The sequence below is a fragment of the Phanerochaete carnosa genome, assembly GCF_000300595.1.
Source record: "Phanerochaete carnosa HHB-10118-sp unplaced genomic scaffold PHACAscaffold_5, whole genome shotgun sequence".
Lineage (NCBI taxonomy): Eukaryota > Fungi > Basidiomycota > Agaricomycetes > Polyporales > Phanerochaetaceae > Phanerochaete > Phanerochaete carnosa.
This window is the reverse complement of record NW_006767632.1, coordinates 1703464-1726374: the sequence shown is the minus strand read 5'-3', so window position 1 is coordinate 1726374 and position 22911 is coordinate 1703464. Positions and strand designations below refer to the sequence as shown.

At 52.8% G+C, this 22911-nt stretch overlaps 10 protein-coding genes across 10 annotated transcripts; 3 read left to right on the top strand and 7 right to left on the bottom strand.

Moving 5' to 3' along the window:
* Positions 1-431: 431 nt before the first annotated feature.
* On the top strand, positions 432-2879 carry PHACADRAFT_143928 (uncharacterized protein; the record flags this gene model as incomplete). The annotated part of the gene is made up of 4 exons (XM_007395767.1): positions 432-1329; positions 1379-1656; positions 1720-2436; positions 2490-2879. The coding sequence occupies 3 exons, from the start codon at positions 432-434 to the stop codon at positions 1876-1878; spliced, it is 1335 nt and encodes a 444-aa protein (XP_007395829.1). The 3' UTR covers positions 1879-2436; positions 2490-2879.
* Positions 2880-3448: 569 nt separating this feature from the next.
* PHACADRAFT_256168 (uncharacterized protein) lies at positions 3449-4302 on the bottom strand (the record flags this gene model as incomplete). The annotated part of the gene is made up of 3 exons (XM_007395766.1): positions 4133-4302; positions 3963-4076; positions 3449-3916 (listed from the first exon to the last, which is right to left on the bottom strand). Coding segments are annotated over exons 1-3 (541 nt in total), but the record flags the coding sequence as incomplete, so codon positions are not given.
* A 106-nt stretch (positions 4303-4408) lies between these two features.
* PHACADRAFT_95478 (uncharacterized protein) lies at positions 4409-5535 on the bottom strand (the record flags this gene model as incomplete). The annotated part of the gene is made up of 2 exons (XM_007395765.1): positions 4409-4813; positions 4861-5535. Coding segments are annotated over 2 exons (1080 nt in total), but the record flags the coding sequence as incomplete, so codon positions are not given.
* A 98-nt stretch (positions 5536-5633) lies between these two features.
* PHACADRAFT_256166 (uncharacterized protein) lies at positions 5634-8145 on the bottom strand. The gene is made up of 14 exons (XM_007395764.1): positions 7994-8145; positions 7913-7939; positions 7837-7857; positions 7712-7783; positions 7616-7662; positions 7406-7564; positions 7222-7352; positions 7091-7171; positions 6922-7040; positions 6824-6868; positions 6351-6771; positions 6170-6293; positions 6028-6117; positions 5634-5976 (listed from the first exon to the last, which is right to left on the bottom strand). Exons 1-14 carry the CDS (start codon positions 8131-8133, stop codon positions 5720-5722), a joined length of 1734 nt encoding a protein of 577 aa, XP_007395826.1. The 5' UTR covers positions 8134-8145; the 3' UTR covers positions 5634-5719.
* A 319-nt stretch (positions 8146-8464) lies between these two features.
* Positions 8465-10922, bottom strand: PHACADRAFT_256164 (uncharacterized protein; the record flags this gene model as incomplete). The annotated part of the gene is made up of 14 exons (XM_007395763.1): positions 8465-8723; positions 8776-8865; positions 8922-9045; positions 9110-9530; positions 9582-9626; positions 9680-9798; positions 9848-9928; positions 9986-10116; positions 10176-10334; positions 10391-10437; positions 10493-10564; positions 10624-10644; positions 10700-10726; positions 10778-10922. Coding segments are annotated over 14 exons (1727 nt in total), but the record flags the coding sequence as incomplete, so codon positions are not given.
* Positions 10923-11258: 336 nt separating this feature from the next.
* Positions 11259-12453, bottom strand: PHACADRAFT_256162 (uncharacterized protein). The gene is made up of 4 exons (XM_007395762.1): positions 12320-12453; positions 12194-12268; positions 12117-12142; positions 11259-12056 (listed from the first exon to the last, which is right to left on the bottom strand). The coding sequence occupies exons 1-4, from the start codon at positions 12420-12422 to the stop codon at positions 11409-11411; spliced, it is 852 nt and encodes a 283-aa protein (XP_007395824.1). The 5' UTR covers positions 12423-12453; the 3' UTR covers positions 11259-11408.
* Positions 12454-13191: 738 nt separating this feature from the next.
* Positions 13192-15306, top strand: PHACADRAFT_256160 (uncharacterized protein). The gene is made up of 3 exons (XM_007395761.1): positions 13192-14389; positions 14445-14686; positions 14740-15306. The coding sequence occupies exons 1-3, from the start codon at positions 13226-13228 to the stop codon at positions 15218-15220; spliced, it is 1887 nt and encodes a 628-aa protein (XP_007395823.1). The 5' UTR covers positions 13192-13225; the 3' UTR covers positions 15221-15306.
* Positions 15307-15407: 101 nt separating this feature from the next.
* On the bottom strand, positions 15408-18007 carry PHACADRAFT_209017 (uncharacterized protein; the record flags this gene model as incomplete). The annotated part of the gene is made up of 16 exons (XM_007395760.1): positions 17695-18007; positions 17572-17626; positions 17249-17522; positions 17185-17198; positions 17073-17134; positions 16963-17024; positions 16858-16906; positions 16714-16805; positions 16494-16660; positions 16303-16441; positions 16109-16246; positions 16022-16051; positions 15902-15970; positions 15748-15844; positions 15489-15694; positions 15408-15431 (listed from the first exon to the last, which is right to left on the bottom strand). The coding sequence occupies exons 1-16, from the start codon at positions 17873-17875 to the stop codon at positions 15408-15410; spliced, it is 1659 nt and encodes a 552-aa protein (XP_007395822.1). The 5' UTR covers positions 17876-18007.
* An 829-nt stretch (positions 18008-18836) lies between these two features.
* On the bottom strand, positions 18837-20760 carry PHACADRAFT_195531 (uncharacterized protein; the record flags this gene model as incomplete). The annotated part of the gene is made up of 10 exons (XM_007395759.1): positions 18837-19115; positions 19164-19262; positions 19314-19757; positions 19807-19929; positions 20001-20040; positions 20087-20161; positions 20235-20248; positions 20325-20598; positions 20649-20698; positions 20755-20760. 10 exons carry the CDS (start codon positions 20758-20760, stop codon positions 18837-18839), a joined length of 1404 nt encoding a protein of 467 aa, XP_007395821.1.
* Positions 20761-21206: 446 nt separating this feature from the next.
* On the top strand, positions 21207-22864 carry PHACADRAFT_256157 (uncharacterized protein). The gene is made up of 8 exons (XM_007395758.1): positions 21207-21277; positions 21336-21393; positions 21450-21578; positions 21628-21883; positions 21945-22018; positions 22067-22166; positions 22226-22498; positions 22549-22864. The coding sequence occupies exons 2-8, from the start codon at positions 21347-21349 to the stop codon at positions 22717-22719; spliced, it is 1050 nt and encodes a 349-aa protein (XP_007395820.1). The 5' UTR covers positions 21207-21277; positions 21336-21346; the 3' UTR covers positions 22720-22864.
* Positions 22865-22911: the final 47 nt, after the last annotated feature.

The following is a 22911-nucleotide window of genomic DNA, read 5'->3' as shown; positions in this document are numbered from 1 at the left end:
TGCGCGAGGCGTATCATTTTGATCTTGTGCGCCTTTTGGCGATAGCGGAGGGTAATTTTCCGTCCTTCCCGTCTATCGAGCACGTCTTCAGCTCTTTATGGAGATCTTACGACGGATCCAGGATATACGAGGTTTTGTCGAGAGAGAGCGGAACTTAAACGATGGTCAACATCGTCCGTCGCGTCTTTAAGGACTGAGTCGAATCAAGACGATGAACCTCGGCCGGATTTTTGTGCGAGACATGTTCGCGGTTAAGCTTATTGACGTAGCGTGACTACTCGTGTTCCTCGTGACGAGTCGGCTGCTATTTTCAAATTCCGGCACATCGCTGTCATGCCCGCGCTCCGCTCCTTTGGTTTCGCTAGAGCCATCTCACAGGCTACAGCCCATGCCCATGCAGCCTCAAGTCTGAGAGTGCACGGGCTTAGACAATGCTTGCTATCACCACGCTCCTCCGATATTCAACGGGTATTCGTCACACATCGCTCCGAGCCCTCTGTGTGGGCGCGCACACACCAAGGTTCTCCTCATCTGCGTCCTCGGATAGCCACGTAAGAATACTCGGCCAAGCGTACCCAACCGATACCACAACCAACATCACCTCTGCGATTATAGACAAGCTCGAGCGCAGACTGCACTTGAATGAGTCTCATCCCATCGGGAACCTCCGCTCGCTCATCGAACGCCATTTCCCTTTGTTCACCCACCTGTCCGATGTTTCGCCCATTGTGACGCCCGCAAAAAACTTCGATGACCTCTCCTTTCCAGCAGATCATCCTGGCCGCTCCGTCACAGATAGCTACTACGTCAACCGGGACTTTATGCTCCGTACACACACCTCCGCACATGAGGTTGAAACATTTGCTAAAGGCGAGCGCAAGTGGCTACTCACGGCGGACGTCTACCGACGCGACGAGATTGATGCATCCCACTACCCCGTCTTCCACCAGATGGAGGGCGCACGTATCTTCCATGCTGACGCGAACAGCATGAAGGAGCTGGCAGAGGAGAACGTGTCTCTTGTAGAGTATCTCAAGAGCACGAATATAATCATCGAGGACGTTCCCCATATCAGTGCGTCTAATCCAGTCCAGCCGGCTTACGATCCCCGTCATGCAGAGCTTGTCGCCCATAACTTGAAGCTGTCTTTGAATAGTCTCATCTTGGCACTCTTTGGCGGCCGGAAAGACGAGCCTCTGAGGGTTCGTTGGATAGAGGCCTACTTCCCCTTCACGAGCCCTAGTTTCGAGGTCGAGGTTTTCTTCAACGGCAAATGGCTTGAGATTCTGGGCTCCGGTGTCGTCCTGCAATCCACGCTTGACCGAGCAAGTGCGTCTTTCGTGCTAGTTCGTAACACAGTTACATATACCTCCCACAGATGTACCCAACAGCATTGGATGGGCCTTCGGACTGGGTCTGGAGCGCATTGCCATGATTTTGTACTCCATCCCAGATATCCGCCTCTTCTGGTCACAAGATTCACGCTTCCTGTCTCAGTTCGCGCCAGGAAGGATCAGCACCTTCAAGCCATACTCTAAGTACCCGGGGTGTTACAAGGACTTGAGCTTCTGGCTACCGCAGAGCGGTCTACACCAGAACGACCTCTGTGATATCGTGCGCGAAGCCGCCGGGGATTTGGTGGAGAACGTGCAACTAGTGAGCGAGGTGTTTCCGATCGCGTCAATCCATGACCTGACCAACGCAACCCTCACATTCTAGATTGACGCGTTCACCCACCCGAAAACAAACCGCGCGAGCCAGTGCTACCGAATCAACTACAGGTCTATGGACCGGTCCTTGTCCAATGAAGAGGCGAACGTTATACATAAAGGCGTCAAAGCACGGCTGGTGGAGAATTTCGGAGTAGAGATTCGTTGAATTAGCTATAAGATAATAGAGTATGGTCTATCCACTGCCAACCCTACACTGCCTCCCTCCTCCTCTATGAGTCGTCTGCCAAGACTATGATGAGGCATCCTGGACGACACCAACTTGCGCAGCGCGCAGTACACGATCCTTGATCATGTAACCGATTTTTTGGCACTCAAGCACCGTCCCTGGCTCTTTGTCAGGGATTGGTGCTTGGTAGAGTGCCTCATGACGATTTGGGTCGAACTGCTCGCCTGTTGGGTCGAAGGGTTTGACCTGGTATTTGAAGAGTGTTTGAAGGAGAAGTCTATGTGTTATCTCGACACCGTGATGTAGGTCGTGTAGATGCAGCTCCGCCGTCTTCTCTGTTGACGACGATGGAGCGTCGGATGCCGGCGGCTTGATGGCGTCTGGCGGGACGGACTTCAGTGCCATGGCGAGGACGTCAACGGTCTCGAGGAGGTCGCCGGCGAACTTCGTGATCGCAAAGTCGCGCTGCTGCTCCTTTTCGCGCGCAGCATTACGCTGCATGTTCAGAAAGTCGGCTTGCAGGTATCGTAGCCGGCCCTATGACGAATATATTAGACCTATCCAAGCTGAGCGGACGCGGGCAAACATACCACGAGGTCTTGTACCTCCTCCTCCTTCTTTTTTAGCTTCTCCAGGCATTCCTTCTCACCATTAGAGCCCTCCGCTGAGCCCCCGCCCTCTTTGCTCCCCTCCGCAGGCCGCTGGTCTGCTTGCGCCTCTGACTGTGCTGAGTAAGAGCGTGCGCCCGCGATCCTACGGCGGCCGGCGTTACACGATGGACGTGCAGCAGCGCGTGTCCCGAACGAGGAAGAGCAGGAGCGGAAGACGTTCAGTGCTGATCTGCAGCTCATGATTGGTGCGCAGAGGCTGGAAGCTGGGAACGGGAGGTCGTGTGGGCGGTGACGCAGAGGATGCGTTACGAGAGTTCCCGTCCAAAATTTCGAGATCTCGAGTGCCAGCAGGCCATCACGTGAGAGCTGGCTGGATATGGAAGCGCGCCGCATCAAGTCGCGCTTACGCGCTACCGAGCTTTGATTGTCGCGCTCATTGTCCCCACCGACACGTGCACTCCTGCGTTGACCTCGCGTACTGATATTCCGAAATTATTGCACAAATGTCACTGAAGATCAAGATACCAAAGTCAGGAACTATACAGGTAATTCAATGTTAAGATCCAATTATTGGGTTGCCCAACTATCTCTCATAGACAGAAGAGTCTCCTACCCTTCGTCGGAAGTCCAAACGCCGGCAGGCCGTGCTGTATACCGACGACGAGGATGATGGTGATAACACGTCGTCAGCCACTTCTAAGCCGAACAAACGTGCACGAACTGAAGAGGCTGAAGAGGCTGTAGAAGTGGACATAGAAGCAGAGGAAGAGGTGAATGTGGACGATGAAGAACCAGCGGAAGATACGCGGTTTCTGCCCCCAGAACCGTCGACCTCCAAGCGATCCGCCTCGAAGAAGACGAAGGGCGCACCGAAGAGACCAAAGAAGCGAGCGGTCGTTTTGTCAGACGATGACGGAGAGGATGACTACGGGGACCCAGAGGAGATTGTCGTAGATGACGACGATGAAGATTTTGCTCCCGAACCTGCTACCTCCAGCCGCGCTACCTTTTCGAAGACAAAGAGCAAGTCAGTCAAAGCAGCTGCTGTCGACAAGCCGATCGCTATTAGGGACGAGCGCAAGGGAGTGTCTTCAAGAAGTGGTCCATCTTTTCCAGGTAGACGTGGGGTTCTCAATGATGATGGAGACGACGAGGACTCGACGTCGAAAGCGGATAACGTGGAGGCAGCTGCGCCGCCGCCACCCAAGAAACCGAAGCTCCCGCCAATAAAGAAGAACAAGCCATCCACTGGTACTTCCACCCCGACTGGTATCCCTGTGAAGCCCACTCCGAAGGCGGATAACCTCGCTCTTGGTGTTGGAGGTGCACGGAAGCCGGCTGCGACAGCAAATAATGCTGACTTTGACTTGCGAGACGCGAATGTGTATGCGAGCCTCTTCATGAAGGTGTGCAAAGTGTAGTCATCGTGTTACGTCTGCTAACTGCCAACAGCCTGGTGGATCGACTCCCAATTCGGGCTTGAGTAGAAAAGAGAAGGAAGAGGAGAGGCGGAAGGAACTGAATAAAATGCGCGAGGACGCGAGGAAGAGGCGAGAAGCAGAAGCGGTGAGTGACTATCCAAAACTCGCTGTTTAATAATCTAACTCAGCCCATTACTCTAGCAAAGCATCTTCGACCTACAGGCGGCGCAAGAGAAGATTTCGCGCTTTGAAAGCCGCCTTCGCTCACGCCTTGGGAACACATCTGCAACCTATCCCAATGTCCTCGGAGGCGCCTTCAAGGATATTTGGGAGCGTGCTAGGATGACCCAATTGCAGAACAAGCAGCCCACTGCCCCTTAACTCGTATCTGTAATTTCAGACTCCTATCTGAATTGAGTCTTGCTACCGATACATCCAGCATATCTGCGCATCCTGGCAATAAACAGTACAATTACTTCAGAGTGACGGAGGGCTTTCCTCCGATGCTTTGGAGACACATGTAGCAAGTACACGGTACGAAGTATCGTAGCCATGTGGCAGCTCTGCGTTCTTTTGTGATGAGCCCGCGTCGCTTAAGGTCGCCTTGTCCATCTTCTCCTCCAGCTCTTCCACACTGCTCGTCGAAGCAAACAGCGTTTTCTTAAAGTCTTGAAATTTGTCGTCTATGGACTTGACCGCGCGCAGAATCGCGGCAGAGTCCTGAGGCGCATAGAGGGATGCCACAAGGTCCTCCGAGGCAATCAGTAGCCCGTGCGAGTGACTAGGTAGTGTATCGAGTGCTTGGACTGGGAGATCCTTGAAGACCTGTGATCGTAAGTCACGTAGAATCTTCTTGTGAAGTGTACAGGTCCACTTTATGAGCTCGCCGCACTGTATGGAAAGTTCGTAAAAGATGCCGACAGTAAAACAATGGTCACTCGCACCCGTTTCGCGCGGAGGCATTCCGCTTCAGATAGCGGTTTGCTCGTGCCAAGGCCAAGCTCCTCCAGGCCATCCTCGTCGACCCAATCGTCTAACTCGCCCTCCTCTCCACAACCCTCCTTCACCATCTCCTGCACTTCCCCCAAGCAGTCTGTAAGTATATCCCTATCACTCGATAGCCGTCCTTGGACAGCTGCTCTGTTATCCGCCGGAAGCGCTTTCCGAATTTGCTCTACAGCATCGTGGACAGCTCCAGCGCGAATGAGGTACTCCTTGCTCGAAAGATCATCCTGTTGCTGCAGAGTCTGCGCAAATACTCTGACATGCTCCAGAAGGTCATTCGAGTGCCGCCTTACCTCCTTGGTTAGAATGAGGCCATGTGCATCGAACAGCGTTGTGCAGGTCGCGAGCGACGAGACATATTTCGTCAACTCTTGCAATGGCGCGAGCGAAGCTTTGTAGGCAGGTGACGGACGAAGGACGAGTGATGCCTTTGTAGTATTGGTGTAAATCAGAGTAAGAATCGAGAGGTAGTCTTTGCGCAGGAGATCGAGTGAAGGTGCCTCTGCGATCGGGGTGGGATCTGCCTGGAGTGCGACTTTGGCTGAATCACAAGTCTCTGCGAGCAGGCTCAGGGTAAGGATAGCTGGATGGAGTGCTGAACGTCAATCCTCGGTGTGTCCGTGCCGCACAGAAAACGAACCCGCTGGCCTTTTTGCTCGTCGGACATCTTATCAGAGAGCACAGAAAATACAGAGGGAGATATCGCTGAAAATGGCAATGAAGTGGTTTGTGGCGTATGTGCGCTTATCACTGGGTACACGTAACACAGCTGACTAACTAATCTCATTGGCCATTGCCAACAGTACGACGTCCAGGCAGCCTCGGCTTTGCGAAGTTGAGCTTGGTGGGATTCGCGACAGGAACAGACTCGGGAGTAGGAACAGGTGCCAAATTTCCGCCTTGGTGATCAGAGACAATGACGTCGTTAATGGCATCGACCTCTCTGTCGTAGGTGTGTCCTTGCAGGTCCACGTAGGAGAGCGTATTGTTGCTGGTACCGTTGCCAAAGTTGCCTTGAGCTGTCTCTGCAAAGAACGCATCTAATACAAGAGTCAGCGCACAAAATTACTGCTTTGACCTTTGGCACATACTGGCGAGCTGATGTTCCTGGATCGTCGATCCAAGGATGAAGGGACTCGGGAGAATTGTGCGCGTGTAGGAATGATCAAAGGTGGCAAAGACTGCAACAAAATATGGGAATCTAAATCCGAGAGACTAGGGATTCATGCTCACAGCTATCTCCGGTCGGAGGTTGCAGCGTAATGTCGATGGTCAGCGGGAATGAGTAATTGTCGACTGTGCTAGCCACTCCGTTATGAGTGGATAGAACTGAGCCAGTCGCGGTTTGTTGGACATTCTACAGGGATGATGCAAAACTTGAGACGCATTACAGAAGTCAAACTGATAAGCCTACCTGAATGAAAGTGTTGTTCAAAAAGTTCTGAGTGTTTGAATAGCTCGACGATTGCGTAAATACAACATTCGTGGTCGTCCCACTGCCGCTTATGATAGTCGACTCGACATGAATATTGCGTGTCGCCTTCACTGTGACATTCACATCCCCGTTGCTACCCACGCTGCCGGTGGTCGATGTCTCAGCAAAGGGAGACGCTTGGTATACGTTGATCTTTCCGGTTGTGGGCTTGCCGGACGGGTCTGTAATAACCTGCAGAAGGCCGGAAACGAACCAGTTCTGATTGATTGTATGATCAGTTTCCGCAGAGACGACGTCAAGACTGAAGTTATGAGGATTGCCATCGACCAGCAGTGGGACGAAGGGGGTCACATCGAGGTAGTAGTTCGGCAAGTCGAGGGCTCCATATGACGTGATCGGCCTATCCAAGTATTATGAGACGATCAAATAGCGGAGAGTCCCATTGCACATACTGCCAAGCTGGGGGCGCAATTCCTCCTGTGAATATGACAGGGTATCTAGAACACACTTGTCAGAGTTTACTAGAGATGCGTGGGTACGTTCCTCTTACGGGAAGGCTGTTCCAGCGACCTGTCCGTCAACGAGTAGCCTCACTTCCCTAAACGGGCCATTCGGAAGACTCTCTCCACTCGGCAGGTCATTGATGAACTCGTTTGCCGTGTTAAAGTACTACGGCAGGAGTCAGTACGAGTAAGCACGTGTCATTGGAATGAGCTCACCCAGAATTCTTCATCACCGTTTCCAGAGGCCTGCAGCTCAGCATAGACTTCAACCGTGTTTTGAGGTAGCGTAATATTGAGCTGCAGCGAGGGGTGAGACAGAATAGTAGAGGAAGTCAGACCACACTTACGGAGAAGATAGGAGGCACAGAAGCGTCATTACCAGTGTTGTTGGCAAGGGTAGTTATCGGGACGATCAAGTCTGCGCGAGGCGCAGGCGGATTCTGGGCAGAGGAGGCGAAGAAAGTTGCGTGAAGAGTGGCTGCAAAGCCTCAGTCAGGCAGATGTATCGTCGTTCTATTACGCGCAACATACTCGCGTATTGCCCATCCAAACCAGTCTCTAGCAGGTTATCAAGCTCCAGGATGAGGGTGCCGGGCTTTGCGAACAGTGGCAAATACCGCGTTACATCTTTCAGATACGTCCAAATAATCCCATCGCCTATGTTGGGTTCAGGAGTGGATGTCCTCCAGACTGACACATTATGTTAGCACGAATAGAGCACAGTCATTGATGTCTACGCACTTTCCACGTTTTGGAAGGTGAAGATACCCAGCCTATCAAATTGGGTACTGGGTATCGTTTAGAACGCGGTTTATACAACGAGCAAGCGCCGCGTACCCATTGGATGTGACCGTGAAGTTCAAGCTAATTCCTGCCCAAGAGCCGACGGAGCCGCAGTCCGTGGGAGGTCTAGCGAATGTAGCAGATAAGCGGGGAGCACTAACTGATGCTACTTCACTCACGTAAATTGCACGATCTCGGGACTAGAGAAAAATCCTTTAGCACAGAATAGCACTAGTAACACGCCTATGAACGTACTCGCCGAACGAGTTGCCGAAAGTGCGCCTAGAGAATCATGTCAATAAGTGGAATCCTCCACGACAGATGTAGACGGCTTACTCAAGAATTTGTATGGTACACTGCTTCGCATCTTGAGGCAATGGCGGAGGCTGGGCAACCTGGAAGTCAACGAGCGGCTGAGCAGAAGCGCTCAAAGCCGCTAGAAGAAAGGCAGGCACTAGAAGCAGAGCCGAAATCATAGCGAACGTCGGGGAGAGCGAACGACTCACATACCCCCCACGGCCGTGCGGCCTTATAAGCGAGCGAGGTGAGAAGCACAATGCAATTGAGCGAACAGAAGACCGGGCAACGCGATACTACACTGCCAGGCGTGTGCACTAGCGGCGAATCAACGGGGCCGTTTCCGCTGAATATCAGAAGCAATGTTCGGTGGGGAACGCATGGGCTAGATATGGCCATAATTGGTGATCACTTTTCTCAACGGGAGAAGTGAGTGCGGTTGCATTACCACGGGAGATGATGGAAGGTACAGAAGCGATGATGACATTCCCATCGCTGTGCAGTCGTTACGAACAAGATCGGAATCAAGGTGCGCTACGTCCGGGCAGTCTAGGTCTAGCAAATCCCACTTGTGCGGTGTCTACAGAGTTGGAGGTAGACCGGAAGTTGACGTTAGCCGACGATCCGCCTTCCCGGTCGGATGTGATGGTTGTATTAACAGAGCTGACAGATCTTGTGTAGGTGTTGTCTTTGATATCAGAATAAGAGAACGTGTTGGAGCTTGTTCCGTTGCCAAAATTCCCTGTGGACGCCAGTTCAAAGAAAGCATCTGAACAAATTTTATCGGTCTCGGCTGGACTCTTGTACAAGCGACGACTTACTAGCTTTCTGACTTTCTTGACTATTAGTCTGCAGAATAAACGGCGCCGGTAACAATGCACGATTATATGAATGATCTACAGATGTAATCCCTAATGATCGATTAGGGGTGCCAGGTATAGATGAGGGGCGAAGCAACAGCGCTTACAGGTAGTCCAGTTGGTATCTGTGTACGTGAAATTCATGGAGAAAGGAAAGGTAAAGTCATCGATCAGCGTCTGGGCACCGTTGTGGGTCGAGGACATGGTGCCTTGAGCTATTTGGTAGAGAGTCTAGCCGGCCAAAACAACAGGACTATCAGCTCTTGGATTCTTCAGACACTAACACTTCGCTCACCTGGACGCTTGCATTTTGGCGGTATGTCTGCGTGTTCTCGTAACTCAATGTTTGCGACCACACAACGTGAGTCCTCATCCCGCTTCCCGTGACAACGTCGGACTCGATATGGATGTTATGCGACGCCCTTACGGTGAAGTCAACATCTCCAACTGCATCCACCTTTCCAGTAGTCGTTGTCGAGGCATACAACGGAGCGGAATGAACAGTCATCGCGCCAGTCGTGGCCTTATCCGACGGATCTAAGACGACTTGAAGATTAGCAGTGACATACCAATTCTGGTTGATAGTGTGATTGGCCTCAGCAGAGACGACGTCTAAAGTGATGTTGTGAGGTTTTCCGTCAGAGAGAATCGGGACAAATGGCGTCAGATCAATGTAGTATGTAGGGAGGTCGAGAGCTGCGTATGCTGCGATAGGCCTGGCGTCGCGTGAGCGCCACATCATGACATACATAAAGGCTCGTTCTTACCTCCAAAGCGTGGGTGCGATGCCGCCTGTGAAAACAACCAGATAGCTACCCGGCCGCCGATGAAGCAGCTTGGTGATCAAATGCACAGGATCACTCACGGGAAGATAACTCCTGCGAGCAGACCATCGACGAACAACCGGGTCTCTCGGAAGGGCCCATCACCATACGTCGTGCCACTGGGCAAAGCACTGAAATACTGGTTGGGAACATTCATACTCTATCAAGAACTCAGCCGAGCCGCCCGCCAAAAAGCATTTCTCACGCACCCAGAATTCCTCCTGAGCATTACCTGAAGGAATTATCTCCGCATATACCGACGCAGCATTGGTGGGGAAGGTGACATTTAGCTACAGCGAGCATAATTTTTAGCGTGGTCGACTGGTTGGGCTATCATCACGGCTTACCGAGAATGCGGGAGGTACTGAGGCAAGGTCACCGCTATTAGCCTCGAGAGTGGTGACAGGGATGATCAAATCGGCGTGCTCCCCAGGAGGATTCTGAGTTGACGACTCGTAAAAAGTCGCATAGAGCGTTGCTGACGAAAGCATCTCTTCAACGCCAGCTTGCACAAAACATGTAGTCCTGATACTCAACTTGCGTACTCTCCATCCAGACCGGTTTCTACGATGTTGTCCAGCTCCAGGACGAAAGTTCCATTCTTTGCGAACAAGGGAGTGTATCTCGTCACATCTTTGAGATAGGTCCAAATTATGCCATCGCCTCGCGTAGGTTCAGGCGTCGACGTCCGCCAGACTGTTAATCGCCCCAGTCAACACCACAATACCCACAGTACGGAAACAGCCACGCACTTTCAACATTGTCAAGAGTGAAAATGCCGAGCCTATCATACTGGGTCCTTGAATGCAGGTTCCTCTCAGCAATAACGTCAGGAAGCAGATCATGCGACATACCCGTTAGAAGTTACCGTAAAGTTTAAGCTAATGCCAGCCCAGGAGCCCAGCGGTCCGCAGTCAGTAGGGGGACTATACATACATGTCGTCATCATTTGAGCCAATACTCGTACCACATCAGTTAAGCTCACTTGTATCGAACGACCTCGGGACTGTTCATTGCAAGTTCAGCAAGCAAAACAAAACGGACTAAGAAGTGAGACGCGCCTGCCGTATGAAGAAGCGAAGATACGCCTGACGACGAGTCAGTAAAGGGCTTCTCTGTTCCATGCACAGCGTGCTCACTGTAGGATCATGTTCGTGCATTGCTTTGTATCCTGGGGTAGAGTGAGAGGTTGTGCAACCTGGAAGTCAACCAAAGGAGACGACAGTGCAAGCCACAGCGAAAGCAGCCCCGGCAGAAGCAGGGTTACGAGGCTCGTATACATCTCCCGAATGAGTCTGTTGTCGGGACGTCAGTGGCTCATCGTCAGGCTGCTCCTGACTATATACTCGACCCACAGCTGAATCATAGTTCTTGATCTGCGGGTCGATAGAAGCTCATTGTGCTGCAGGAAAGAAGACCATGTGATGCTGCACGCGCATATGAACGGCACCGGGGAGTCTTATCTCCCATGTTCACTCGCGGCGCAGATATACCAGCCGAAGAGCTTCCTATACGCATAGCTCCAACATATTAGCAAAGTCTGGAAAAGGAAAAGGACACGCGTATGATCACGACTTCACAGTCAAATGCCCAGTCCCGGACGCGCGGCATCACCACGTGCTGAGGTGAAGGTAACCTTGAATTCGAAAACCTATAGAATATATACGAAGCGATGATATCATTAGTACGGCGGGGTTAAGAAGTAATAAACGCAGCTATAGATAAAACTTAGGTCATAGTACATTCCAATTGCTATCCACATTCGTACTGTTAGAGCTCATGATTGAAGATGTACTCCTCGTTGGTGCGCCCATTCGTTTCCTCGCCTGCGGAAGTCGCGGCATCTCTACCCGAACCGTACAGTCCACCCTCAGCATCCTCGGGGAATCCGCTGGTTGTGTCGCTCTGCCGAGAGTAGGCATCGGAGTCTACTGTAGATCGCCGCTTCTTGGACTTCTTCCGTTTCATTGAAGCCTCTGCGTCATTAACGGAGTAGGCGTCATCTGTCCTCGTCCACCGATCCTTCTTGTCTTTCCTCTTCTTCGTCTTCTTGCGCGTCGGCTCGGCGACGGTGTCTTCAAAGTTGGCAGGGTAGTGCCAGCGACCGCCGTCGGTGTCGTTCGTACGCAGGATAGCGGAGGACCGGTCTCCGTTCTTGCCGTAGAAGCGTTCTTCGTTGGGGTTCCACAACTCCCCACCGCGCTGACGCTCTTCTTCCAAGGACAGATCGACGCTAGAACCACCCTCTTGGCCTTCTTCGAGGGACTGTTCGCGCAGAGCAGAGTGAGGGTTACGTTCAGAATAGCGGTTTGCCCACTGAGACTTGCGCTCTTTGCGCTTGATCTCAGCGTTATTGACAAGACCGTATTTCAGAACCCATTTGGGCGTGCGACGATGGGTCTTGTTGTTGCGGATGTTCTAGAGCCGAGGTGTTAGAAGACGTTACATACCACTCTACGTGATGTTATGTTTACATACCTGGATGTAAAAGTTGTGAACGTGACCTGTGCAAGCATTAGCGCGGCAATACAGGACGGATCTGGGACTGTTCGCACCTGGGATATAGCCACAGATTGTCAAGAGGAGGTTCAACCAGAAGTCTCCACCGATGCCAAATCGTGCGGCGACAGCTGCAGGGGTTGATAAGTCCACGCGATGGGCTGTGGCTGATAATCACGTACCAAGAGGGGGAAAGAGCGTGCCGAAGATGAAGAGTAGCACAGCGTAACCATGGTGCCGCCGTGGTGTTACGTCAACTTTGGTAAAGGTCTGAGGTGGCGACATCGTGGAGATGCCCGCCTGGGGGTGTGGTGGTAGGACGAGCGGAGTGCACAGGCGTGCTTGCGTCCTGTGAGACCACTAACATGGCAGTGGTCAATGTGCCTGAGACGGATATGGGCTGAATTTTCCCACGCCAAGGGGCCCGTCCTCGGCGCCCGCCTCAGGAGGCTGACATCGGCATCGGTGACCACCATGGATAACGGCGTTCAGCTGAGAGCTGGAAAGATTTTCGACGGGCTTGGACCTGTTAGGACTGCGCGAACGGAGAAGAGCCGTATGGCACATGTACAGGCTGGGCTTGAATCAGAAGATTTATTCGATTATCACGGCTTGAAGCCATCGCGGCGTGCTTTGATCGTCCCCCAGGCCGATATCCCGGGTATTGTAGAGACATATCTGCGATTCACCATCGGCTTTGGACGACCCACGGATGGTTTTCGTACGTTGTGAAGCTCAGTCGGTTTGGATGCACCCCAAAGCCACCTACCAAATTGAGTAAGCCCGCCATCAGGAGCACGTGGGATGAACGGGGCTGCAAGCTCGACTTGCGGTCTGCGCCTCCTTGCACCTGCTCTTGCTCCCCATCTCCAAGGCTACCCACCCCTCAACATAGTGCACGAGCGTCCGTGCGGGGGGTGTACACAGAAGGAGGTGAGCAAATAATACCTCTCGCATGGCCGGTGCGTGTTCTAATGCCCTCCTTAGTCACGATGTACTCATGCGCCGCCTTTGTTGCAGTTTGCTCACACATACCGTAACGAACACGTCGCACTGGAACGAGACATTTATGAGAAGAACTGCATCCCATGATCAACGAAGATCAAGGACCCGTCCTGGATCTGTCCGACGTCGTCCATGACGAGACAATAGCCTCCGGCGAAGACGTCCTCGGTCAAAATGACATCCCTATAGACCCAACACTTTTGGAACTACATGATCCTACGCCCGATCATCACGTATCCTCGCCCTTGGACGAAAGTCCGTCGTCCTCGTATAACCTCGTGGCAAACCTGGAACGCGAAATCGCCAACATCCTTCAGCAGAATGCGCTGGATGCGTCTACGGCACTGATGCAAGCGGCCGAACAGCAACGACGAGCTGACGAAGAGAAGCGCCGCCAACAGAATGCTATAGCCACAAATAACTCTGCCTCGTTGCCTGCGGCTGATAGAGACGACGACGGCGTCGCGCTGAATCTTTCTGGGCTCGCTGCCTTCTTAGAGGCTGCCCAGGCAAGTGGGCAGTCAGGAGAACAGGCGCGTTCCGACTTGTCTCTGCGCCATCGTGGGCATGAATACGGAAGCAACCACGCGAGCACACGCGCGGCCCCTGCCTTCCACTCTCTCAACGCAGACCGTGCGGAAGACCCATCTAATCGCCCCACATCGCCACCGAGGTATCCCGAAATATCCTTGTCGGACTTTTTGTACGGGCATGCGAGCCAAGCGAGCAGCAGTGGCGGTGACCCAATTGGCAGTTCGAGCGGTGGCTCCCCGACTCACTCGGGACCTTTAAGCTCAATCGCGTCTCCCCCAATAGACGATTTCCCCGAACTTGGCGACATCCTCCATGACCTGTCGGATTTTGATCATCACCCCAGTGACCACGGGGACCTTAGTGACCCAGCCAATGATCCTGTGCAGGCTGCGCCACAGTCCATTGTAATTGCCCCGTATAACGCCACCTCTCCGTCCCAAATCCCTCTGCCACTCAGCCCTAGAGCACTCAGTGAGGTTCCACAAAGTCCTCCGACAGCGTCTTCATCTTCTGGTCCTGGAGCCGCTGCGGGTGCAAATAAGGGTAAGAAAAGTCATGATAAGCTCCAAGAACCTGCACCGAAAGAGCACCTATGTGATGAGTGCGGGAAGATTTTCACAAGGCGTAGCGACCTTGCTCGCCATGTACGCATACATACGGGCGAACGGCCATTTCCCTGTCCTGAACCCGGCTGTGGCAAGAGTTTTATTCAGGTGAGCGGCTTCGCTGTGGATACCAGTGGCCAAATGATGATCTCAAACCTGACAGCGTTCTGCCCTGCAAGTACATCAGCGAGTGCACTCCGGAGAGAGGCCCCATGTCTGTGAATATCCGGGCTGCGCGAAAACTTTCGGCGATTCCAGCAGTTTAGCTCGACATCGCAGGACGCACACGGGCAAGCGACCATACAAGTGTGAGGACCCGGCTTGTGACAAGACGTTTACGAGACGTACGGGTCTTACTGCTCATATGAAGACCCACGATCCAACGTGGGAATCAGACCCTAACATGTGCGTACCATCATAACTTCACGCATTCTCGTCCTAATCCATAGCCTATGCAGTAAATACAGTTTCAAGCCCAAGAAACCAAAACTCGACCCGTCCGCCCCTGGCGCGTATCTGGTAGAGTCTGTTCGCGCGGTTCATACCCTGCTGCAACAACCGGGAGACGGCAGCGATGGGTCGGCGTCGCTTTCTCCTACGAGTGACACTTCGCTAGAACCACGTGTGATGGCATCCATCAGTGCAGAAATTGCCGCGGCGCTGGCGCAGGCACAAGCACGGGCATTCGAGGACGATGAGGACGACGAGTACGAGTCTGGGTCCGACTTGGGGCATGCAGAAGGCAGCGGAATCGGACCCAAGACAAGCGGGATTCGAGGGGAGAGCGGGCGAGATCCGGGCCGGTCGTCAGCAGAGGGCGAGCGTGAGGGGCTGTTGCCGACCGTGGACGAGGAAGATGAGGACGAGTTCCCGATACCATTGCGCACCCGGAAGGGGAAGGAACCAGTGGGGGTCGTTGGCATGAAACGAAAGCGATGACTTATGATACTGTATCCTTATGGTCCTAAGTTATTGTACGCGTAGATAATGCCTAAGTCCGTAATAATACTTTCTTGCTTGGTGGTAGCCTTGGGTTCCGAAAACAGTGTCAAAGACACTGATTGATAGTACATGTATACGCCCAGTCCTAGGTACAGCATAGCCGGATATCCCCAAGCAAATCCTACTATTCGGCATTTCTTCGTGAGAACTATGAGGATATCGTATCAATACTGAATGAAGTCTACATAAAAACCGAATGACGTACTCGTGTAATGACTGTCCCGTCGGCCAATGTCTCTTTTCGCGGGACGAGCTCGTGGCCGAAGATCTTCGGAAGAAGCATGCGCCATCCCGCCCAGTACAAGACACCTGCGAACATGACTGCGATGCCAACCAAGCAGTACAGGTAGTATGGCAGTGGCGGCGTATCGCCGACGCCGTTCGCGGGCCTAAGGAAGGGCGCGACGAGCACTATAGTCCCCGGTGAGTCGCAAGTCTTCCTAGTTGCATCGGAGAATACGTACGGAACGTTGCCGCTGCTAGGAAGAATACAGCTAGCGGCCACCACACTTTGAAAGGTCGGTGCACGTGGGGCTTTTTCCATCTGAGCCAGAAGAGACCCTGCGTACAGTTCGTCAGACAAGCGTATTAGTAGAACGCTACTGTGTCAGCACGTACCAGAACGATGAAAAAGTTGATGATCTGGCTAGGATAACCTTCGACGTCAAGGATGAAGGGGTATACGATCTGATAGACGGTGAGCAGTTCGCACAAAGATATGTGTGTATAAACACTTACGTTGGGCGGAGGGGCCAGAATGACGATGACCTGTCGTTTAGTTCTCTGTTAGGCATTCCTTTAGGCCGATGGGAAACATGTACTCACAGATGGAATCAGATGGGCGATTAATCCTGCGAGTGGAGACTTGCCCGTCGGCCAGTTCGATGCCCACAAGCGACTGCCGAAGGGCAGAGGGACGCCCTCCTTGGCGAGCTCCTGGTTCACCCGAGCCGCAGCGAAGGTCTAATGCGGCGTTTTCAGCAACCAAATGTCGTAACGAGCGGAAAGCTTATGCGTACTACATTAATGACGTTGCCGAGCGCGCTGAGCGCAACGAAGACGGTGAGGGCCTTCTGGGCTTTCGTACCGAACACATTGTGGAAGAACAGAGAAGCGACGGTTACGCCAGTATTCTGGATCTCTTCCTTCGAGGCGGCGCTGGAGGCAGTATCAGATTGAGCGCATACATCCACTCAGCTGGGCGACGTACGCAAAGTAAGCTACGTTGGCCAGCAAGTACAGCACCGCACAAATACCGAGTCCGAGCGGGCCAGCAATCTTGAGCGTCCGAACCGGGTTCTTGACATTGTTCAAGACGTAGTTCACGTTCGACCATCCCGCATACGCACTCAACACCTTGAATGTCGCCGTCGCATACTATCGTTCGCACTTAGCACAATAGCTTGTAGGATTGTGTATGCGGCACTCACGTCGTTCGAGCTGTGTGAGCTGCCAGCAAAGGCATGGCGGAAGTTGACGAACGGGTCCTTCACTCTTGTGTGACCGCCAAGGACGACCCAGCCTGTCGCACGCTGTCAGCGATGGCTGAGGAAGAAAGACGGATGGGAATGTACCGCTGATGACTACGAAGAGTAGAATGATAATCTTGAAGACGCTGAGACCCTGCACACCAACAATGTATCAGAGAATGGTAGCACGGTAATATACATGCTAGTCACATTCATGACGTAGACACCCAGGCGCGGTGTGATACCATGGAGGAGTGTCACAAAGAAGATCGCTTGCATGAAGTTAGCAACTCTGCGACCGCTGAGAACAACAGACATACCGCCCAAGGCAATGCCTCTTTCCGCCCATTCCGTAGCCTCCTTCCCTACGGCTTCCAAAATGCTAGAAGTAGCTTGTTAGCTAGGTCTTCTCGCTCAGGCGGGATTACCCACTTGCTAGCGAACACCTGCCGCCTCCATGAGTTGTGTTCGAGACCGAGGCGATAAGGCTACTCACAATACACCCCGATGCAGTGAAGCCTAGCAGGATGGCATTGGCGGCGAAGATGACGGTTGCGAGATACCTAGGCCTTGTGTATACGGCCTCGAGATAGACCTTTTCGCCTCCGCTGCGCGGGTACATCGTGCCAAACTCGAGCCAAATGAACAGACCACAGAACGACAGCATGAAGCCGAGCACCCAAAGCATCAGGGAAGCACCGACGGATCCGACGGACCCGAGGATTGACGATGGTGTTGAGAAGATACCCGTACCGATGATCCGTCCTACGCTAGAATGGGGTCAGCAAAGGAGCTAATTGGCGTTTGGCTCAGACGTACATGAGAAGCGTACAACTGAACACGCCGAGATGGCGACCCATTCCACCGGCAGCATCTGTGTAGACGTTGAAGGTCGTCAGCACGTCTCCACAGACGAACCCTGGATTTCCTGGAGGACCTTACCTTCCTCCAGACTCAAGTCCCCAGGGCCGATGTTCTCCGCCTCTCGGACGACGGACACAGAATCAGCGTCTTTGTCGTGGAAGCCCTTCTCGGACCCAGAAGTGCTAGGGTTCGTGCTCTTCTGGACGTCGGCGACCCCGATCTGCTGGCGGGACGGAAGGAAGCTTGACCACGACGGCATGGCTGCGACAGAGCACTAGCGGCTCGCTAAGAGAGGCTAGGGTATGTGAAGGTGGCGACTGTCCCGTCAACTAGAGGCTCGAAGCATGCCCGCAATCTCATATGCATGAGAGTTCTGAGCTTATATCCAGATAGAGAATCCCCTTCCGGAGCAGAAAGACATCACGAACGCTGCGTTATCGCCATATTGCACCATTGGCAGCTTTGGCTGTAGACGTTCAGGGTGGAGGAAGCTGGCTCGCTAAACGCATCTGATGCGGCAAGCATGGTCTCCTGCAAAACTTGTGATGTATTCAAGACGACCGGACGATTTTCGGGCGGCTTAGCACTCACGGTCTCGGTTGGCCATTAAGAAAAGAAGTATGATGTGAGTTCGCACGCTATCGGTACTTGGGGTGGCGCCTTTCTGTTCAAGTTCCTCATTACGGCGTACTAAGCGGTTTTCCGCCAGTGCTCGTCAGCATTTTAGCGACATAAAACGGCACAGCGCGGTGGAAACAAGTGCAGTAGAGAGCCACTTACAATCATGTGTCGTCCGACAAAGACGGCGACAATTAACGAGATTAGAAGCGAAAGTTGCCGTAAAGTTCGATCAACCTTGCTTGCAACCTTGGTCGTTCAGCAGACAAACTTGCTTGACACATGCTCACAGGCACAGCCAAACAACGGAGCTGAAAAATCTAATGTTGAAATTTTTCATTTAGTCTATGAGTGACTGCTGTTACACGCGCGCGGGTAATTATTTTTGAATGTGGACGCGACTATAGTATTTTACCACCAGTACACTGATATATAGCAGCTAATTTAGTTTCTTGTGTTCGTGCTGCAGCACAGACAAAATTAGCAAGACCTCGAATGCACGAGCACGAGAAGAAACATACTACAGTGAGCACAGTTCCGTCCGACAGATTTTCCTTGACCGGGACGAGCTTGTACCTGAAAACCCACGGAAGGATCTTCTTTCACATAGCCCAGTACCATGCGGCGAAGGCCATCAAGGCCCAGCCGGTGACAGCAGCGTACATATAGTACGGGATGGGCGGAGTATCACCGACGCCGTTGGCGGGGCGGATGAAAGGCGCAACAGGCAGTGTTAGCCGCGATAAGACATAACATCGCGATGGGAAAATGGACCCGAACTTACGGAAGATGCAGGGAGCTAAGAAGATAAATGCGAAAGGCAGAAAGACTTTGAAAGGTTGGGTGACGTCGGGCATTTTCCAGCGCAGCCAGAATAATGCCTTAAGCGTGAGCAGTCGTAGCGCGCTTGAAAAACGACGTGCACTTACGAAGACGATCAGGGTGTTGATAATTTGGATGGGGTAGCCCTCTAAATCTAGGATGAAGGGGTAAGCAACGTTGGGCGGAGGGGCAATCATGATAACAGCCTAGGTTTTTCGATGAGATCAGTATGCCACGCAAGAAGTGACGGTACGCACCGAAGGAATGAGATATAGAATGAGACCCGGAAAGGGTGTCTTGTTCGTCGGCCAGTTCGACGCCCAGAAGCGGTTACCGAACGAAAGAGCGATACCCTCCTTCGCCAGCTCCTGATTGGTACGGCAACACGAGAATGTGACCGACAGCACGTTGCCGAGAGCGCTGAGCGCGACGAGAACGGTGAGGGCCTTTTGTGCCTGAGAGCCGAAGACCTTGCCGAAGAAGAGCGACGCGACGGTGACACCACTATTGAGGATTTCCTCCATGCTCGCGGCAGCGAAATAGGCGATGTTCGCCAAAAGGTAGAAGAAGGCGCAGATGCCGAGGCCTAGCGGACCTGCAATCTTGAGCGTGCGGATCGGGTTCTTGACGTTATTCAGGACGTAGTTGAGGTTCGTCCAGCCCGCATAGGCGAAGAGAATCTTAAAGAGCGCAGTGGCGTACTGAAGGCAGCGTCAGCATGGTGGTGGGAGAAATAAGATGAAGACGCACATCGTTGCTACTATGAGAGCAACCTGCGAAGGCGTTTCGGAATTTGATGTGAGGGTCCGTGACCTTCGTGTGTCTGGCGAGGACGGCCCAGCCACTGGCAGCGACGAAAATCAAGATAACAATCTTTAAACACCGAGGGCCTGCAGGGAAAGTCAGCAACTGCGTACATGGTACCAGCACATTTGATGACTTACGTTCATGACGAGCACTCCAAAACGAGGCATAATACCGTGGCTAAAGGGGCAAAGGCAATCACTACGTAGAGAACGCGTTGCGTTACTCGGAAAGATCCTTGATGACAAGACTGAACCCAATATACCGCCAAGGCTGATCCCACGTGAGGTCCAACGCCCGGCTTCATGACCTGCAGCAACAAGAATGCTACGAGATTCAGTAAGTAGTCCGTAGCTGGGAAACGGAAGACTCACTTCTCAGCAAAGACCTAGCCAAATGAAGGCCGTAATAGCTACATAGTCGTTAGATATTAGATCCACCAATAGCTGAGACTGGATGCGTACGATGCTGTTCGAGGCACTGAAACCAAGCAGGATGACCTGGGTGGCAAACACCACAGTCATAAGGTGCCTCGGGCGCGGGAATGCGGCCTCGAGGTAATTTTTCTCTCCACCGCTGCGCGGGAACATCGTACCGAGCTCAAGCCAGATGAAGAGGCCGAAGAACGAGATGACGAAGCCAAGGACCCACAGGCATAGTGAAGCGCCAACGGACCCGACGGAGCCCAGCATGGAGGACGGCGTCGAGAAAATTCCTGTACTGATGACAAGACCGACGCTGATATTGTTATCAGCCAGGAAACTGCGCTAAAAGCGTGGAGAACGCACATTAGGAGGGTGCAACTGAAGACATTGACGGCCCATGCCTCCGGCGGCGTCTAACAAATAAACGCGTCAGAAACAAAGCGTGGTGAACGGCTTCGGCGCGCCGTACCCTCATCCAAGGTCAAGTTGCCAACCTCGATGCTATTTTTCTCAGCAGCAGCGCTTCCTTCGAATCTCTCGAACTTGCCTGAGCCAACAGCTGAGATGTACAGTAGGACGGGATGGTTCTGTTTTCTTCTCGGGTTAGGCATCGTATACGAGAGAAGGTGAGGTTGGATGCACAGACGTTGGGTTTTCGTTGCTCCCATCTTTCGACCGCGCATTTGACAGAGCATAGAGGCAGAACTTTCCGTCACACGGTTCGAGCACTCGCAATGAGATGCCACACAACTTGCGGGTTTGAGCGTCTAAAGCGCAAAGGCGGCCGTTACCGGTACGCCGCGTGAAAGAGCTTCCTGAAGAGTGGTGCTTCTGGCGCGCAAGCGGGCCGGCCGCTTCGGAAATCTCCCCCGACCACTGCTAATGAGCCCCTTGAGAATGAGGGTACGGCGAGTCGTCCTGGTCGCCTCCCTCCACCACCCGTTCAGTCCCGGAGCTTGTACACAAGGGACTATATAATCTCGCCAGCCATCGTGAGTTGTCTCCTCATTTTACCTTGCGTTCATATCTCCAGACTAATACCTGAGCTAGTGCCGTCCGAGATGTCCAACGAGGAGCTCCCCAGCACCGATATCATCACCCTCACCCGGTGAGCAGCGCTGTAGGCTTCGGATCTCGTATTTGGCTGCTGATAGACACGTACAGTCATGTACTGGCCCAGCAATTCCAGCTTGGAGCTATAGCAACGGGTGATTTGACCTTGCTCCTAACTGCTATCCAGACGACCTCCAAGTTCATCGCCACGAATGTACGAAAAGCGCGCCTTATCAATCTGTGAGCACATCGCACCGTGACAGCCATCCCCGGCTTAACATCATATCAGGGTCGGTCTCGCGGGGAACTCCAATGTCCAGGGCGAGGAACAGAAGAAGCTGGACGTGCTCTCCAACGACATCATGGTCAACTCGTTACGCGCCTCAGGCAAGACTGCTGTACTTGTTTCTGAGGAGCTTGAAGAGGCCGTCATCATCGAAGACAAGTTCAAGGGCAAGTACTGCGTGGTCTTTGACCCACTCGACGGCAGTAGCAACATCGATGCCGGTGTGAACATTGGCACCATCTTTGGTGTCTATCAAATAGTCAGCACCCTGCTTTTCCTCCTGCGTTATTGTCCTGTAGTTCTCATCGATGTGGGAACAGGCCCCAGGTTCGAAAGGCACGATCTCCGACGTACTCCGGCCGGGCAGCGAGATGGTCGCAGCAGGCTACACGATGTGAGCTCTGGTAACAAGGTTTCATGCTTCTTCGCTGATAGCGCTCAGGTATGGATCTTCCTGCAACTTAGTACTCTCGACCGGCAACGGAGTAAATGGCTACACACTGGATACAGCGCTTGGCGAGTTCATCCTTACTCACCCAGATGTGCGTATGACCGCTCTTGCATGTTCTTCAGTATTGCTAATGCAGCAGTTTGCATGCAGATCAAGATTCCCTCGCGGGGCAAGATCTACTCGTTCAATGAGGGCAACTCCATGTACTTCCACAAGCCCGTAGTCAACTACTTGAACAGCATCAAGTACCCTACGACCGGCAAGTTGCCGTACAGCGCCCGGTACATCGGCTCCATGGTAGCCGACGTACACCGAACGCTGCTGTACGGCGGTATCTTCGGGTATCCGGACGATAAGAAGAGCAAGAGCGGGAAGTTGCGGTTACTCTACGAGGCGTTCCCGATGGCATATCTGACAGAGCAGGTTGGTGATCCTCGTCGCTCTCCTCTAATATCCGCCGATGATTTTTTTAGGCAGGAGGTGTCGCCTCCACCGGACACGGCCGCATCCTTGACGTGGTGCCGACCAACATCCACCAGCGGTGCCCAGTCTTCTTGGGTTCCCGCGATGATGTCAACGATCTCATCAGGTTCTACGAAGAGTATGAGAAGGAGGTCGGCGGCAAGGAGAACGGTCGTGCTTGAAGTTCTTGCTTTAAGCCTACGACCGCAAGGAACAGACGGCGCATGCAATATCGTTGTACCACATACTAACTTTCAGTATCATGCACACTGAAGGAATCAATGCACTTAATATCGCTCTTCGTCAATATTGAATGATCATTTGCAGATAATGTGTGGCTTGTAAGGATATATACATGCAAGATAGTGTGTGTA